Source organism: Crocodylus siamensis, chromosome 2, assembly GCF_052110815.1.
Source record: "Crocodylus siamensis isolate JL-2025a chromosome 2, ASM5211081v1, whole genome shotgun sequence".
In the NCBI taxonomy this organism is placed as follows: Eukaryota; Metazoa; Chordata; order Crocodylia; family Crocodylidae; genus Crocodylus; species Crocodylus siamensis.
Genome location: NC_143396.1, coordinates 109,049,507 through 109,068,472, shown reverse-complemented (window position 1 = coordinate 109,068,472; position 18,966 = coordinate 109,049,507). Strand labels below are relative to the sequence as shown.

Sequence of the window (18,966 nt, the reverse complement as noted above, 5' to 3'; positions counted from 1 at the left end):
ATTTTTTGTTCTACATATATAAAATCCTGTTGACCAGTTGGGAGTCAGAGAAGAACCACGGAATCGTGTCCAGGACTACGAGTGTATAGGAGGATACTTAATTTTTTCATTATATCCCTCCGCGCCCTGTTTACTTCATGGGAAATATTATTACTGGAAGAAAATACACATGCTGCTTTACATGTGTGTCAATAATATTCTTTTTAATTTTAGATAGAGCAAGTGGGTAAGAGGTGTAGGTTGAGAAGCAGTTATGCTTCCTTTGGTGAATAAGCGCAGTCCTTGACCCGAGCAGATGGTGGGTGTGCATTTCAATACTATTTTGGGCAGAAGGTAGGGCAGGGTAGAATTTTGAGACTAGTTAGTCTCCTAACTGCTTCCCAACCTACACCTCTTACCCACTTGCTCTACCTAAAATTTGGATTTGACTCCATCCTTATAATGGATCCTTACGAATCCTTGGATGTGAAGCCTCTAAAGTTAATTCATACCTGTATTCATATTTTGTGACACCAGCATGGCTAATACATTTATTGATCCTTGACATTTATAACTATTAATGTGTAAAGTTCTGTCTTGTTCTGGAACTGGTGTTTCAGAAAGAGTTTACAAATTGCAGGGGGTTGTATAATTGGTTTATATTCTTTTACCCAGAAATTATGTCTTGTCTTTTGCTCTATAAAATGTCAATGAAAGGTCTGGATGAAATGAGCCATTGCTAACATCAAAGATAGTTTCATTTACTCTAATTTCTGATAGGGTAAGTAACTGGGGGAAATCATCCTTATGTCAAAGTTAACATAAATTAACACCATGAAAGTGGAAATCCTGTAGCGCACCAGCTCTTACCAGGAGTTTTAACACATCAGGGGAAGTCACAGGCCAGATCCGCCTCGGAAACTGTAAGCCCCCTTTAGTATTGGGGGCCACTAAAGATGTGTTACAGATTTCTCTGAATAAATAATAATGAAAGCAGGGACAGCAGTGAAGGTCAAAGGTTCATAATAAGAGTGGCAAGGGGAGACGCTGAGCAGAGCTCACCAGACCAGCTCTTACCAGGCTTCCTGGAAAACTATGTTATTAATGAGGATAAAACTATTAATCAGCATAAAACAGAAATTTGCTGGGAAATTAATAATCTTAATTCTTTCTGTATGAGTTGTTTTGTTTAAGAAGATATTTATATGGATACATTAGAACTTAGACCAGATTTTGGTTTAGGCTCTTTTTTTCCTTCAGTGTAAATTAATTTTACACAAATTAAAAACACAAACAGACTTAACAGCAGACTTAGCAGTGTTTAACCATTCACATATTGGTAACTGGTAATACATGTTTAACCAGTTGAAGGGCAAGCAGGAGGGATGGAGGGGCAGCAGGAGGGATGCAGGGAGGAGCAAGGAGGAGGGTAAGGGGGGAGAGGGGGACTAATACCTAGTACAGTGTGGAAGTGGCAGAGGAGCTTTGAGGCAGCACAACCCTGGCCCCTTCCCCGCTGTCTGCCCTAAGGCGTGCATGCACTCACTGGTGGCAGTGAGCCAGGCCAACGCTCTGTAGACCCTGATGCAACCACTTGCAGCCACCTCCACAGAGCCCAGGTTGCTCATGGCACACAGTGGGGAGGCTGCAGGCAGCTGCACTGGGGTCTAAGGAGCCCTGGCCTGGCTCGTTGCTGGCAGTGGGTGCACGTGTGTTGGGGCGGACGGTGGGGAAGGGGCAAGAGCTGCGCTGCCACACGAGGGACCAGGCCTCTCACAGCTCCCCCACCATTTGCCATGAGGCATCTATGCACCTGCTGCTGGCAGTGTGGGGCTCTGTGGATCTAAGTGCAGCCACTTGCAGCCTTGGACTCTGGGCAGCCACACACCAGTGGCAGCAACGGGTGAGGGGCTTTCCTAGCCCACTGCTGCTGCCCATGGCTTCATGGGGATTGTGGTGGGGCTCAATGCTGCTGCTTGTAGCTGGCCCTGATCCCTGGGTAGCTGTGTGCCAGTGGCAGCAGGAGGTGAGGGGCTTTCCCAGCCTGATGCAGTTGCTGGAGAATCCCAGGTAGATGCATGTTATCAGTTAACTGTTTAACTGCTATAGTGAAGCATATTTTGTTTCTGAACCATAGTAAGTTGAAGCTGCTATGTTTGTATTTTGTAGGCTAATGGAAGTGTTGCTAAAAGGTTTCTAGAAACCTCAGTTTGCATGGGAATAACACCTCTGTTTTGGACACTGGATTAAGAATTAGAATTTTTCACCTTTTAGTCACTGAGTCAGTCACAGTTCAGATAGTTGATAGCTTGTGGATACTGTTAAACTTCCACAGCCTTCTAGAGCAAGGGCTGACAACTTGTGGCCCCTGGGCCATATCTGGCCCATGAAACCTTTGGATCCAGCCTGCAGCTGCCAATGCAATGCTTAGGTCTGCATTTTAATGGCAAATGAGACAAAAATTTTAAGCTCCTCTTCTGCAGCAGGGGGCTTTCTTTGTGGTCATGCTCCTGGTGTGGGGAAAAGTGGTGGCAGCATCCAGAACCTAGTGTCCGCCCATCCACTTTCCTGCCCCTGATACAAGGTGGGTCATTCTGGCCTGCAGCTGGGAAAGGTTGCCTATCCCTGTTGTATAATAGGTGATGAGTTAGTGGTCTGACTTGGTCCTAGAGATCAAGTATCTGACATCTGAGAAGCCACTTTTATGATTGGGATTGGGCAAAGAAGCAGGGAAATTGTGCGCGTGTGGAAGGAATGATTCTCTCATTCAAGGGATTCCTTCTAGTTTGTTATTGGTGCATGTTTACTGGCTCATGGGGAACCTTGCACTGCCTTTGCCTGTTCTGTGGATTCAGGCTTATCTCTAGTTGTATTAGTTTGGCACCTTCCACAAGGAATAAAATTGCTTCAAGGCATGCCAGCCAATGTAAATATTTATAGAAGGAATAATAGCATCATTGTATTGCCCATCTAGTATCATAATGGGTAAGAGGAAGTCTAGCTGCTGCTGTTACTTTTACTGTAGATGTTTAACTATTTGAAGACTTCTGAAAACAGTAGAATATGCTTTCACACCTTGGGATGAGGACAGCCACAGGACTGTCACTAAACCTCCAGAAATTATATTTTCACCTGTCATGTGATGTAGGTTTAATTAAGCACTTTAAGGTTGTTTACTGCTTATATTTCAAATGCTATTTAAAGCTGTTTGTTTTCTTTTCTGTGCTTTAAATCCTGGAATGCCATCTGAAATACAACTTGATGATTCTGTATTATTATCTTGGGTTAAGTGCTGTCTCATTGCTTTGCAGGCCACCTGCTGTTTCCCGTGGAGATCATGAAACGAGGTCGGCTTCCTAGCAGCAGTGAGGATTCTGATGACAATGGCAGTAAGTGCTCCTTTATTGTAGAGTGCAATAGGTTATGAGTTGGTTGAAAACATGTTTAATATAATACTCTACATGATGGAGGCATTTTGCATTTCAGCTGGGCCATAGAAAAATGGGGGGAGAGTACAAACCTTAAGAAGCTGTTCTTAAAATCAAACACTTCCAGTGTAGGTGAGCCGTGGATTAGAGAATCCCCAAGGACTCGCTATTGATTATACAGTGTTTGATGATGTAAAACAAGAAAGAAAGATGTCTCTTTCCTGCAAGCAATATAATTTATTGTTATGAGAGCAGTATTTGCAGAAAGTCATTTGTTAACATTGTCAACTACTCGACATTTAATAGAGAAAGAGAAGATTGATCTAGGGCTTTAAAGTTATTTCAGTTATTTCTTGTGCGCCTTGTAAAAAGGATAGGGTATAGTGCGTCAAGCTTGATGAGAAGAACTTTGTGTTTTAGGGACAGTACCATCATTTGATGAATAATAAAGTTTTATTATTTTATTTCTGTTGTTAATGGTATTTGAGGACTAAGGTGCATTCATTTGCTACTAGGGGTGTCTTCATTCTTGGTATAATTAACTTGAGCTACATTAAATATAGCTCTTGTGTTTAGATTTCATTTTTTAAAATGACAGGCAAGATAGCAGCGGTGGTGGGAATTGTGCTAAGATGCTTCACTTGCCCAAACAAGCAAGTTGCTCATATTCTCCATCTGTGTAATCCATGCAGTTATAAGAGACAGTTTCTTGGTTCTGATCTGATCTACTTTAATGCAAATATTTTGGTTTGAAAGATATTACATAAATTGAAAGTGTTACTGGGACAAACCTTGTTAGTGCTTAATCCAAACCCTAGGTCAAAGTTATTGGAAGGCTTTCCATTTACTTCTGAGGCTTTAAATCGGGTTGTCAGTCCCAGATGGTGTTATTTGATCTCAGTTGGTGGATTCCTTCATTGCTGTCTGCAGAGCCCCAGTGGCTTTACTTGGGCTGGAACTTATAGCAGTAACTACACCTTACCCCCTACTTAGCATGCCCTTCTTTAAGGACAGTGCCATTGAATTACATGAGTACAGAAAGGAGCAGAGGAGGCAGAATTAATGGCTTTACTGGGAATTTGCCTGAGGCTTGAGTAAAAGACTTTAAGAACCTTTAAGATTTGCCCCATTATTTGAGTAGGGCGAATCCTGAGGAATTGAAAATTTTGAAAAATCTACTTTGGTCAGATTATTAATGGCTGTTGTTACCTCACATTCCAGAGTGAAACCCAGTTTCATTTTATCAGTGATAACTTTGACCAACTTTGGGGTTTTGCAAAAAAATGTTGCTAACGTAAATTTGATTCAGTTTCCCCCAAAGATGAATACAAGTACACATGTTTTTAGTTGTGAAACTGATGCTCTGTGTAACCCCCTAAAGTTTTCCTTACCCTTCTCCAGTGTCCTTTTTTATATTCTCTCTGTGCTGGTGTTTCCCTTTGCTTGCATTTTGCTCCATTTTCAGCCTCTTTCCTCATCAAGTTTTACTCTTCTATCCCTTTTTTGTTCCTCCTGTCCCAGACTCTCCTACAGAAGGCAAGAAATAGCTGATCTTTGAGTTGAACTTCCAAATTGCGATAGTTGATTGGGTTTGAAATTAGGTAGACCTGGGAGATTTAAACATCCAGGAGGACAAAGCCTCTTGACAAAGTACAGGTGTCCCTTGCTTTATGCTGTACATGCATTCCTGGAAAATGGCTCATAACTCAAATTTGCATAAAGGGAACCCACTTTACAATGTAACAAACTGGATAAGTTCCAAGACCTCATCTGTACTAACCCCCAGACCTATTTCTCCCACTTTTGCAAGACAGTTTTGGTACTCACCAACAGCAGACACTACACACAAGCACAGGGTGGTGGTGAATGTTACCATAATGGGGATAGTAACTACAGAAACATGTGTCGCAGACAACAAGTGGGGAGCACAGATCCATACAGGAGACTATATTTTGGTGCGTGTCACTCCCACAATGCACTGCACAAAGCAGCTGACTGCAGGCTTCCACCACACCGGTCGCATAAGAGTGGATTTACCTTGCATATAGCAACTTTTTTGGTATAAAAAGGGTCACTGCATAAGAGTGAATTCACACATACAGAACCCACGTAAAGCAAGGGAAACCTATAGTTCCAAACCTCCTTCCCACATTTGCCACATTTGATTTCTTCCAGGTACACAAGCAACTCTTTGCTACTAGGCTTGATTTTTGTTTGGCTCTGGGTGGAAGAACCCTCCTTCTATTTGGGAGACACCATTATGTTCTCTAGGCTGAAATCTGAACCTCCCAGTTGAGAAGGAATCACAGTAGTTTGTCTCTGGGACCTTGTGGATCCAGGGACTTCCCAGTACATTCTTGTAAGTTCTGTCATAAAGGCCAGGAAATCTAGGATCTAGCATGTTGCTACAACTGCATATAAAGAACAGTCTTTGACACTCTGGAGACACTCAAAGCTTTCCCACAGTTTTCCATGGTTCTTTTACTAAAGGTAGTAAATAACACAAGCAGTAGGAAGCGATGCAAAATTACAGGTCTTGTTAGGCCTTCAAGCTGAGAAATCTGGTGTGTAGCATAAGCTGCGACCATAGATGGTTTCTTTTTCATGTGTGTCACCTTCCCGTCTTAGTTTCTTCTATTTGGTGAGATTATTAATGGCTGTTGTTACCTCACTTTCCAGAGGGAGACCCAGATTTATTTATCTATCGGTGATGTCTTTGATCAACTCTGCTAGTAGCGCCTCAAACAACATTCATTTAGCAGATTATCTCAAGCTTCCCTGTTTGTTAAAGCACAGGTTACAGCACTGTATCTGTATTTATGACTTCCACACCTTTTTTGTTGAAGTCTTCAATCTTTTCACTAGCTATTTTTCCCTTTAGAGATTCTAGAAGCGTAAGACAATTAAATATACTATTTTGAGCACTTCAAACAGTTGCCTTCTCATTGAAAAATTAAAAGTTTAATCAACACTGAGTTGGAATCCTCTTGTCTAACATCTGCTTCTTATCAGTCATGAGTACCTCTTGACCTCCAGTGAGCTCATTGCATTCTTGCCATGCTGAACTCTGCATTGCTACAGCTATAGAGCTTGACATTGCTGTCAGTCAACCGATTTACGTTATTGGGAGCAGGATCGGGCTCCAAAACCCTGAGCTAATTTGTCTTACAGTCATGAGTCTTTCAAGATGCACTTTAACAGGCTTGTATAGCCAGACATCTTGGATTCATCATGAGTTTGATTGCATATAACTTTGAGCTAACTTTATAGTGATGCTTATGTAGTGACTGACACTTAACTAATCACCTAATGCCCACTCCAGCTGCATTTAAGTTAAAGGAATAAGTTCTTTATTTTTTGGAGCATGGAAACCTAAACATTCACAAAATATAGGTAGTAATGAATACTTAAAATCCACTGAAATGTGAAGAAAAAGTTTGGGATGTGAATTTTGTTTTATTTTAAGAATCACTGGACTATGGAGTGATTTTATACATTTGGCTTGATATGCAGAAGTAAGGCTGTGTGTTCAGGTTTTGCATAAATGCCATTCTCAAGAAAATAGGGAAACATAATGTTAGTTTCCTGCCTTGTGACTCATGTAACCAGAGATGAATATTGATGGTAAGGGTACTGTAACCATGTAGTTATTAAAGAAACTTTTATTCAGTATTCAGTCCAGTAGTTTAACAAAATAACCAAAACAAAACAGCTCATCTGTAGAGCAAGTTTAGCTGTAAACTAGTTTTTAAGAATCAAGAAAAAAGTATCTTTTCTTCATTGACAGGAGATAGAAATGAGAAATATTTTCATTTATTCTGTGAATGTGTGTCAGGTATTTGAGTAAGAAACTGACTAAGCCATAACAATATGGCCACAACTCTGGAGAATATAAATGTGTGCAGTTAACTATCTATGCAGTTAATTTTCTATTAAATAAAATAATATTTTATGTACCATACAACAGTAGTTTAATATAAAGGTCTGAGTCTTCAGTTTTCTGATCCCTCTTTCTGACCATCTGATGTGATTCTTTCCAGAAACTACTTTGCAGAAAATGTAGTTCTCATATATGTTGCAAATTACCTTGGGCAAAACTTTTGCTTGTGGCAGTCTAAAATCAGATTTCTAAATGTATATTTAGATTCCAAATTAAGATGGACCTGTTACAGAGGGGACGGAAGTTGTTCACAGTGCTTCTGAAAAAATCATTCTTAGATGTCTTGGATTATGCCCTCAGAAATTACAGTGTCTGAAATTCAGTTGCATTTGAATACTATATCCATAAAATTTAGTTGAATGTAAAATTGTTACAGGTACACTTGGGTCTGGGATCTTCATTTTGCCAAGTAACTCCTTCACAATAAGTTGAAGACTCCTTTTAGACTCCTACACACTCAGTAAAAAAACACTCCGTGCTTCAGAGAAAATCCTCTTTTGCCAGCTTGGTAGTGTGACTCCCTCTCCAGATAATTTACTGTGACGATAATATATGGTACTGATAGATTTTTCACAGGGATTCTTCTTTAGAGTATATGAGCTCTTTGTGAACATCTGTATAAATTAATTTTATTTACTTCAAATTCGGTTATGTCCTCATTACCTATCTTTATGGATATTCATGACTTGCTATTTTGGAGCGATTCCGTTTATGTTGCAGTTCAACTTATTTTCCAGTGCAACAAATTTCCTCTTTCTGATTCCAGGTCTTGTGCTAATTCCATATTATATTTGGAGCTTACTTATCTTTTCTGCCCAGTGTTTCTCTGCCTTTAGTCTTCTTTATCAGCCATGGCAAACTGTGCTGAATATACCACATTTTCCTTCCACATCAGATAGGCTATATTGTAGCATGCCCTTCATTTGCAGCTCCAGTATGTTCATGTTTCACGAAGTCACCAAGCACCTGGTTTAAAGATGGTAGTTGCAAGGCCTGAAACTCAGGATATTGAGGTCAATTGAAGCTTTGCCTTTGATGTCAGTGGGATCAGGAATTCACCCATTGCGTTTTTCATGTGTACTCATAATATTTTTTTGATCATCGCATCATATTTGGTAAAGAAGTGACTGAAACCAAAGTGTCTGGAAAGAACAATTCCAGACACCAACTTTTATGGAGACCTTGACTGTTTCTGTGCTTTGGCTTCCATGATTAGCACTGGTGAGGCCTCACTCTGAGTACTGTGTCCACTTCTGGGCCCCATACTTCATGAAGGATGTGGATCGATTAGACAGAGGCCAGCAAAGAGCCACAGAATTTTTTAGCGGCCTAGGAAGCAAGACTTATGAGGAGAGACTGAAAGAACTAGGGTTATTTAGTCTGGAGAAGACAAGACTAAGGGGGGATTTGATTACAGTTTTCAGATACCTGAAGGGTGATTATAGAAAGGATGAAGATGGGCTTTTTTCTGTGGCTGTAGGGGAGAGGGCTAAGAGCAACAGACTCAAGCTGCAGCAGAGGAAGTTGAGTTTGGAGATTAGGAGGAACTTTCTGACTTTGGGAGTGGTCAAGGTTTGGAAGAGGCTACCTGGAGAAGTTGTGAAATCTCCAGTCCTGGAAATTTTCCAGAGCAGGTTGGAGAGGGTGGTTTAGTCAGGAATGCTCCTGCCTTGAGCAAGGGTTGGACTAGATAACCTTGTGAGGTCCCTTCCAACCCTACTTTTCTATGATCCTATGCTTCCAAGAAGTAAATGTTGTAATAATTAAGGATCTAGTTGTATAAACTTAGATTGAACTTTAGTGGTGGTATTTAAGTATGCAGAGTGTAATTGCCTAATACGGAATTTGGAGTGAAGACAGAGGTTAATTTTTACCACCACCGTTGTCACACAATCTTTAATGACTACAAGTGATCAGGCAGGACTTCAGTTTTTCTGTGAGACAGGGTATATCTCTTTTGGAAAAAAACACCTAATATTTTTTTTTGTCATTCTGTTCTCAACCAGTGTGCTGAGGCACCTTGGAAATCCTGTTAAAGGTGCTGTGGGGTGCTCTGCACTAGTCACATTGTTACCTGTGCAAACAGCTACACATGATTCACAGGATAAACCCAGAGATTACAAATAAGAATGCATTGTGTCAAAAATTTTGGATTTTAAACTTCATTGCAGAACAACAAGGAAGGTTTTGGTTTTTTTTACCTCCCTGCCTGCCATCTGACACCTCCAGGGAAGGAATTCTACCTGATCAGTGCATCAAAGAGCTACTCAGCACAGCTCACAAAGACATTCTCTTGGACCCAGAGGGACAGCCTTCCATCTTCAGCTCTCTGTGTGCAAAAACGAAGTTTATTTCCTACTTATGGGGACTTTTGACCATCTTGTACTATCTACAATTTCCCAGAGCCTGACGAAGTGACTTGGATCCTGAAAGCTTGCAGGAAAGGACACTTTTCTTTCCATTTTCCAGTTGGTCTAATAAAAAAGGTATTATTTTGGAACCAAGAGTTCTAGTTTTTTGTGTCTTAGTGTCAAAAACGTGTTGACCTGTTGTGGTCTGAGTTCTTTGCAACAGCGGAGTTGCTCTGTTATTTTTTCTGTAGTCAAGAAATGAGTGAAAATTAAGAACTGGCATTTTCTCAGGGGTGCCTTGATTCTAAAAAAGTTCAGAACCATGGCTCTAAAATAATAAACCAAGAGACTTTACTTTTAAGGGGCATACTGGTTTAGTCCTGTGTTCTTAGGCATCAACTCAGTACTGATTCAGGGAAATGAGCATCTGCCACCTACCTATCATCTCCATTTCTTAGAGCACCCTTATTTTCCCCATGAGACTTCTATTCAAATACTGATGGTACCTAATTTTGCTTAGGTTTTAAAATGGAATCACGTGATATGGAGGTAGGGCTGGTGATATAGCAGATGTTCAATAGCTATTGAAAACTAGCAGCCAATCTAACACTACAACTTTAAACACGCTTGCCGTGGAGCAGCTCCATGAAGGGATCCATGAGCCCTGAATAGAAGATGATTGGCTGGTACAATGGAAGCTACCAACGGATCTAAGAGTTCTCTGAACTTTAGAGAGGGTGACATATAATGAGGTATATGCATATGCAATCTAATGTGTCTTGGAAAAGGTCATGAAATATTCAGGGTACAATACAGAGAGAGAGGAGGAAAGGAAGGGACTTGTATTAAATTACTGTGGGAGGGACAAGGTTGGTGAAAGTTGATTGGTTCTGGTATGGTATACAATGTAATTGTTTAATATTTTTGAAAGGTAGCAGGAGCATCATTTAGAGCGAGATGCTGCTCAAGAACAATAATTGAATAGTTCTTGGTGATATTTTACTTCTGTGTAGTATCACCACTGACAAGACGGGGGAGCTTATTTTTCATGATTTGTTGAATGGGATGTGTTCTTTTCATTGCATAAGTTACTGCGTAGCAATATGCCACTATAATGACACATCAGTTTAGCAGAGGTCAGTGGATCAGCAAATCTTGCAGCAACAGAAGCATGAGAAAATGAACATGGACTTGTGAAACTGCTTTGAGTTGTATTTGCATTCAGGCCTTGCTGTACAGGAAGCAGCTTGTGGACTTGTGTAATAGAAACAGCCTGCGTATAACAGGGAAAGTAGCTCCAGATTCTCTTACTATTTTCTTTGTGCCCTGTTTGCCAGATCTGTCTTGAAGTTTGAGGATAGGCAGGGTGTATGGATGAGTGAAATACAGCATTACGAAGGATCACAGCCCAGGCAGTAAAAAGGGAGACTACTCTATGCATTTCCATTTTTACCTTAGGCTACAGATCTTTCTGGCAGTGTTGCCAGCGATTCCCATTCTACCTCAAAGCGAGTCAAGAAAGAGCGTAGGCAACTGGAAAGGCTAGCATTAAGCAGAAGTAGCCGTCAGGCATGCATCCATGTCAGAAATGTTTTGCTTTCTTGTGCTGAATGGTTTAGTGGTGTAGTAGAATTGTGTTTACAGTAGGAAATGTGTATTCAGACCCCAGTGTTTTCAAGCTTTGAACTGTTCAGAGACTGTAGCAGCTTGTAGCTCTCCTGGGACACAGCTGGAAGCCTTGCAGGTGGTTTTACAACAATGTTATGCATGTTACACAGTGTAATTGAACCTCTTCTGCACATGCTGAGCAGCATATTGGTTGGTGGGGAGATCTCCCTGAGGTTTTGGATGTACCTTGGCAGTCTCAAAGATTTTTCTTTTCAGTGGGCCTTCTAAAAACCGAAATATGTTTTTGACTGGATCATTTCACAAATTGAGATAGAGACAGATATCTATGTCTTTCCAAGAATTCTGCATTTTTTCACAGGTATGAAATAGGCCTCTCTCTTCTATCTTCCTGATTTACCATTTTCTTTTAATATTGTGGCAATGTACTTTTATAACTTCATTAATGTGCAGGTAAATGAAGTGTGATAAATAACTTTTGGCTAGTGCTTGGCACACAGTGTTGGCAGACCATAGCTGAAATTTTCTGTACATGAGTCTTGTTCTAAGTCTCTTGGTCTCTCTAGCAATAGTTGTGTGCCAAGGTCTGGCCTCTCTTGACCAAAGGCTCCAAATTTATTTTTAATTATGTGTAGTTAAATATGTTTCCAATATGGGTAAATATGATCATAATACAGAACAGAGACCCATAGCAAAGGTCTGATTGCATTCTCATTGAAATCAGTGGGCTTTTTTCCTGTTAAAAGACTGGTAGAAGCATTTTTGCTGTCCAGAATGTAACATGAACAGACCCTTTTTTTTTTTTAATTACTTTTTTGAAGTCATCTCTGCTCCAGGTGATGTTTGTGTGATTTATGTATATGACTTAATCAGTATTAATATTAATTCCTTGCTTGCATACCTTGCATATCACAGGACAGAACAAGTCCCTTGAATTATGTATTTATACCTGGTTTTCTAATGATGAATAGATTGTGTGTTTTGGGTAAGTTTTATTAGTGTTGTGTTTTGTAGTTGTGCATTTCTTATTCACTGTAGATCCTGCAGGTTTTGGCAGTCTGATAGAACTACTGTTTGTCATTAATTTTCCATCTGTTTGTTTGTTGAATTAATTCATGTAATATACAAACAAGATTTTCCCCAGGGTGAAATGTTTGGTTATGGATGTTTTACTTTTAAAATTCCAGCACTCTACATTTTCTGATATTTCTAGTATTTTTTTTCAGAGACTGGAATTTAGCTCTAAAACGTCGTCTTTTTTATGACTTTATTAGTCCTGGGGATCGCTATCCCATGCTTTAGTCTTTGAATCTGGGAAAGGATGTTAACTGTGATAGGGAGAAGATTGATTTTGGAAATGTCTTTGTGACTGTTTTTAATACAAGAGGTTCATGTCTTGCGAGTTTATCCACGGAGTATACCAGACAAGAGCACCATGTTGCTTCTACACTTGCTGTACAACTTTTATTTTGGCCATAGCAAGTAGCCATTTTCTTATACTTCAGGATGTCCTTTGATATCTCTGTTTGGACACACATATCAGGTCTGTTTATCAGTGAAGTAACAGTAATTGGTGATGAACACTTTCTTTAAATAATTATTGAGGGATTACCTTGTTGCCATATATACATTAAGAAAGGAGATGGTGTGATTTATCATTCATGCTTCCATCTTTTTTCTTCTTTGCCTGAGTTATTTAATTAATATGTATAATCTTGGTTTATCCCTAAAATGGACAGTTAAGTTGATTTAGTCAAATCCCTTTTTGTTAAAAATATCACTTCACTACAGGCATTGGTATCTTGCCATTGATTTTCATTGAGCAGATTTGAAGTAGGGATGTGAATGGTTAACGATTAATTGTTTAACTGATCAGCCCAGTGATGACTAGTTCTAGCTTACTGGTTATCATTTAGCCTGGGGTTGGGCATACATCGGGAGGGAAGAGAGGGACAGGAAGTCAGGCGGTGCCCCGGCAGAAACCAGAAAATAGTGGAGCAGGAGGGAGGGAGAGAGGAGCAAGGAGGAGGGGTAGAGGTGACTAATACTTAATAGCTATGTTCCACGGACCCCGGTACAGCTGCTTGCAGCCTCCCCACAGCATTTCACAAGCAGCCTTCACTCTGGGCAGGCCCCTGCTGTCTGCTGTGAAGCTGCTGCCTGCCTGGCAAGACTGTGCTGCATGCCTCTCCCCTATCTCCTGTGCTGCAGCAGATTCACTGGTTGCTGCCACCTATGGCTCCTGGGCTGCACTGCCTGCCTGGTGGGGCTGCTTGGGCTCCCACCTCTCCATGCTGCTATGGATGGTGCAGCCCCTCTTCCATGGCAGGATGGGGTGGGGCAGGCACCTGCCCGGGAATCAGCACCCCCACCATCTGACTTTGCAGCGCTGTGGGCTGGAGCCTAATGTCACTGTGCCTGTCCCCAGCCTTATGCCTGGCTGGATCCCGTGCTTTCTGTTGCTACAGCTGCCGCTGGGCCTGGCAGGGGACAAGGTGGAGGTAAGTGGGTGCAGGGTGAATCCCCTGGGCCTGTGGCTTAACCCCACAATGTGCCCTGCCCACCCCGTTTGCACCTGGATGCCGGCTCAGAGAGGACCCACCCACCCACCTGGCTTGTTGTGAGGTGCAGCCCTGGGGAGCTGCTGAGGCCTTAGTGCACACTGGGGGGGCTGGAAACGCCCTGCTGGTGCTGCGCTGGGAAGGGGTGTCCTGCAGGTTGGACCTGAACAGCTCCACGTGGGCCAGGCCAGGGGTTGCCATACCGATGAATCGTTTAACCATTTTAATTACAACAGGTTAAATGAGTACTTCTAAAATCAGTATTTACACCCTTAATTTGAAGTGCTCCTCTTAAATATTACAAAGTAATTATATTACTTCTGTTATAGGTTCCAAATTATCACTTGTCTTGCTCCTGTGATTTCTAGTACAGTAGCTGTACATCTAAATAGTGTTATCTAAATCTATCAATGTTTGCACTTGTTGTCCTCCATACTTAACTGTTTGATACTGTGTTTATTCATTAAAAGTTTTTTTATGTTGAAATGACATGACATTGGCCATCTATTTCCTACAGTTGTGTGTCCTAGACTGTGTCCAGACAAGTATGGCTGTGTGGTATGTGGTGATGCAGACTCATCTGCAGCACTGCATACTATACGTTCAGCTCTGCTCTGCACTGTGCATGGGGTTTTATTTTTTTTGGGTTTTTTTGAAACCTGAATACCTGGGGGTCAGAAAAACCTGTGCAAAAAAACCTGGAGCGGTGCACACAGGGACAGTGTGCGCTGCTCAAAACTGGAACCTGCCTCCAAGTGGCAGGATCACTGCTGCTGTAGCCCTAGGAGGTCCCCAGGTAATGCTGCAGCCCCTCCTACCCCACCTGGAGTAACCTGCTCAAGGTGTCCCGCTGCTAGGTGTCTCTTGGGAACCAAATGCCTATGCTCATGTGGATGTGGCCCCTGTGATCTTCAGTTCCTCTAGAAGGTCTTTACATTTATTGCTTATTTCTTCTAGTCAGTACTTTGGGGCCGTACTGGGAGAAGGGTTAATACATCTCCCCATGGATCAAGAGGTGTAAGTTTGAGTTGTGCCTTGAACTTGAGCCTGGGGAGTAAAAGGTGGTTGGAAGTGATGCTGCTGACCCCATTGGTCCTTTGTGCGGTGCTGGCTGTAGAAAAGGGAATGCCTTAATCATGCTGTCTGCTGGACCATTGAGGCTTGGAATAGACCTTTGACTGTAACTTGTTTATAAATAGTCTGTTAACTTGGCTAGACAAATGCAGCAGTCTAAAAGCACTTCTTTCTATTATCATCAACTTCTGTGTGTGTAAGGAGGCAGTCATTTTTTAATAATGTATTTTCTCACATACAGCATGTCCTGACATAATATACACACCTTGTTTATGAAAGGCAGAATGAAAACAAAATCTTCCTGTGTAGTAAGCAATTGAGTAGCAGCAGCTAGAGAGCTAAGCCTGCTCATTTTTGTGCCCCCTGTAGATCATACGCAGGCTTTACTTTTAGATTTCCGTGGTAAGCAGCTGAAACTGCTCCTGTTGTATTTCTGGCATATAACATACACTCCAGTTCTCAGCAGCTGTTTGCCTGTGAGAAAACATGGTATGTTAAAAAGCTCCCACCTTTCTGCTGTCTGTTGTAGAAAGTTGTTGGGTATTGGGAGAAAACTAGTTGTCACTGAAATACTCTGATATGTTCTGGTTATATTTGAATTATCCTTCCAAATAAAGGGCTTTCTTGGGTAAAATGTTCTGATGAATACAACTGTGAAAAGAAGAAATGTAGAGAATGGTGGTAAGATTGGACTCTTCCTCCTGCACTTAGTGGTTAGTTAGGCTAGCCGAAACATTGAGCACTATTGACATTACTAGAAGTACACATAGAGGGTGCTACTTTATATTGTAACCAGCAGATGATACACAACTGAATTAACCCAAACAGTATTAACAGGACAAGTGGAGACAGAAGATAAGTATTATTTTTGACCCTTACCCCCAGTCTGCCCCAAATGACACGCAAACAATCTTGAAATCTGTTCCTTAACAACGGGCTTGGGAGAAGCTGTACAAAAAGACCATATGTTTGCTTACTGTCAAGTATACCAGTTTATGTAAACTTATCACTAGAGCTGAATGAAAACACAGAGTTGAAAATCTAGAAGTATATCTGACTGCTGCTGCTCTAATTTTGCCAGACACATGCATTACTTGTGAATAACTATATCAAACTTCTAGAGTTACTAGCTCTGTTACTGGCACAGGCTACAGAATAGAACAGCGTTTTGCTAATGGAGCCTGTCATTTTTTATCATTACCCTTCATGCAAAAAACCAATATGTAAGCAAAACTAGCAGTCATATCCACATATGAATTAGAAATCTCAAATCAGCTAAATTGCTGCTGCAGCTATCTAATTAGCCAAATATTTCAGTGGCAGTGCTGCAATTGATAAGACATGCAAGTTTTGTAGATGAGGACAAAGTGTCAAGACTTGAACAACTTGTCTCAAGAGGATATCCCTTAAAGGGGCAGCATTGACTTAGAAATAACAGGTCTGAATTTCTTTTACTTACAATTTTAGAAATAACATCTATATTCCACTTATGGGAAGGGATTAACAAAAACATAAATCACTGTTCCTCACTTACATGTTTTGTGCATTTAGCTGCACCTTATGGTTGGCTTTGCGCTCCCCTACTCTCTCCCTCCCCTGGGTGATTTAGCTTGACACTCACTCTTGTGCTGAGTGATTACTTTGTGGAGACTGCTGCACAATTTATGTTTATCTTTACACCTCAAAAAAGGGTGTGCATGGGATTTAAGTGGTGCAGTGGTGACTTTTTGTTTGCCTTTTTGACATAAATTAGTAATGGTTGGTTCATTTGTTCAGACCAAGATTCCTTTTACCATCACACTTATCCATTGACTCTTCTTTTTACTGTTGACATACTTTGACTTTTGCAACATTTGTATACCTCATCACACCAATAAACTCTGGCTGGATTAAATTGAATTGATTAATACAGGCTTTCTGTAAGCAGGTCTTGATCACAGGTTATATTCTGTTGTCACAGCATTTCCAGCAGGATGGTGTACCTGCATCCTGACTTCTGCTAGAATTAGCTTTCTAGAAGTAGATTGAGGCAACCGTTCTTCTTAAAGAATCCAGATATCCAGAGAAATAATTTGTTCTGTGTAACAATGACAAAGAATTCTGCATTTAAAACCCCACAACTATGCTCAGATATTGTCTTATGGCAGGAGACAGATAGCATCACAAAAACTTAAGAAGTTTTTGCTATAGATATTGATATACATTCTGTCTGAAGTTGAGCAAAAGCTCATTGTAGTGGAAGTCAAGAAGCATATTGGTGTCATCCTGGATATGCTGGGACATCAGTGTGGTAACTTTAGAGATTTCACCTCAGGCTATTATTAGATCTCCTGGTCATTTATTAATGGCCAGGAAGTTGACCCTTGTTTAGATTACTAGTACTCAAATAGAGAACTGTTGTGCAGAAGCTTTTTTGGAATAATATCTATAAATATCTGTATTATGAAGGCAGTAAATGCATCTAGAGGGAATAAGAAATATAAGGAAGGAATCACAGAGGTGCTGAACTAAGCCACAGTTTTCTCCTGCTAGTCTATTATGAAAGAATCCTTTTCCATAGGGTTGGGTAATGATGACTGGTCAAATAATGTTTGGTCAATTGGCTGGTCAAATATCGGTAAAAAATTGTAAAAAATTGCCAAAAGGTGCAAATAATACACAAACAAGCACAATTTTTCCTTTAAGAATATGCCAAAAAGCAATAAAATAAAATTTTATCAAGGAACCTACAAAGATATGTAGGTTTTGTAAAATTGGTATCTTTGATCGGTCAAAAATATACAGTAAATTGAATGGTCGGTTGACAATATCTGACCAGACAACTGAACAGCTTGCCAACCCTACTTTTCAGGTATGTGGTGTAAGGGTGACTCCTGCTTGTCTTACCATGATGGTCCCATTGAAGCTAACTGGTTTACTTGTGTGAGTGGAGCCCTGACACGTGCCCTATTTTCAGTTGATCCTTTTTGTATCCTAGGCTTGTCCACCTGGTCCCAGCATTCCAGATCCCGACATCGGCGGAGTTCATGTTCCAGACACGAAGACAGAAAACCTTCCGAGGTATTTCAAGAACGATAGTTGCATTTTGCTATCTCTTTCTGGTAAAATGTACTTGTGCCTTGTTAATGAATACATTTCTTCCTAATTATATTTTCTTTCCTTTTCTGCTCCATCTGAACTGGCACACCCAACACCTTTCATCTGGCCAGGAGATCAGGGAGGTCAGCTGATACCACAGTCACTGCCAGTACCAAGTTAGTTTTTAGCTATGAATATTGGGTTAGTTTGGAACCAACTTAACATAGCTCTGACATTTTTTTTTCTTTTAAAGTTTTGGATGATTTGACTTTGATTTCTGGTGAACTGTGAAAATTTTATTTTTAGCTGCAGTAGCTTCCTAGCCATTATTTGACCTTAATGAATAATCTTTGTTAACAGACTTACCAAACCAGAAATCTATCCCTTTTAAGCTTCATATATGCTGCTTTGAGGAATTTGAGTCAAGGAAGGAAATGGAGATCAGTTTGAATGTTTTTTTTGTGGGGGAGTAATCATTGGCACCAAATGGATACCATCACTTTGCAGCTGCCATTGCCAGAAGTGGTCTGAGGCAGTCGCTAGACTTCAGGTTATGTGGGAGCAAAACCAAGATGGAATTTCTTGGGTTTGGTCAGCATCACTGTGTCCAAATGCTTCAATTACTGAAGTTAGGAGAAAAGTTGTACTTTGCTGATGAGAATATACTTCCTGAGACTTCATGAATGCACACTATTCAGTGTTAGAAATGCAGCTAGAGAAGCCGCTTTTCAATGAAGTAAATAACCAGGGGTAATGCTGAATCCTGATTTTTGGCTGTCTTTATCCATTCTTGTTTTTATGGTGTCTTTTTGTTTCTTCATCCACACTTGCTACTCTGCAGTTCTTTCTGCCTCTTGGTGTTTCCTCCCTTTGACTTTCTTGTCAGTCTGAGTAGTCTTCTGCTTCCATCTGCAGCTTTCCCGCATGTC

At 40.8% G+C, this 18,966-nt stretch overlaps 1 protein-coding gene across 2 annotated transcripts in view; it reads left to right on the top strand.

Moving 5' to 3' along the window:
- The window catches only part of JADE1 (jade family PHD finger 1), a 59,738-nt gene that overhangs the window by 9,628 nt on the left and 31,144 nt on the right, over positions 1 to 18,966 (top strand). For both annotated transcript variants that reach the window (XM_090036556.1, XM_090036557.1), the window contains exons 2-3: positions 3,291 to 3,368; positions 17,937 to 18,019. In XM_090036556.1, coding sequence (XP_089892682.1) covers positions 3,317 to 3,368; positions 17,937 to 18,019 — 135 coding nt within the window. In that variant the 5' untranslated portion in view covers positions 3,291 to 3,316. The remainder of the gene's footprint in view (positions 1 to 3,290; positions 3,369 to 17,936; positions 18,020 to 18,966) is intronic.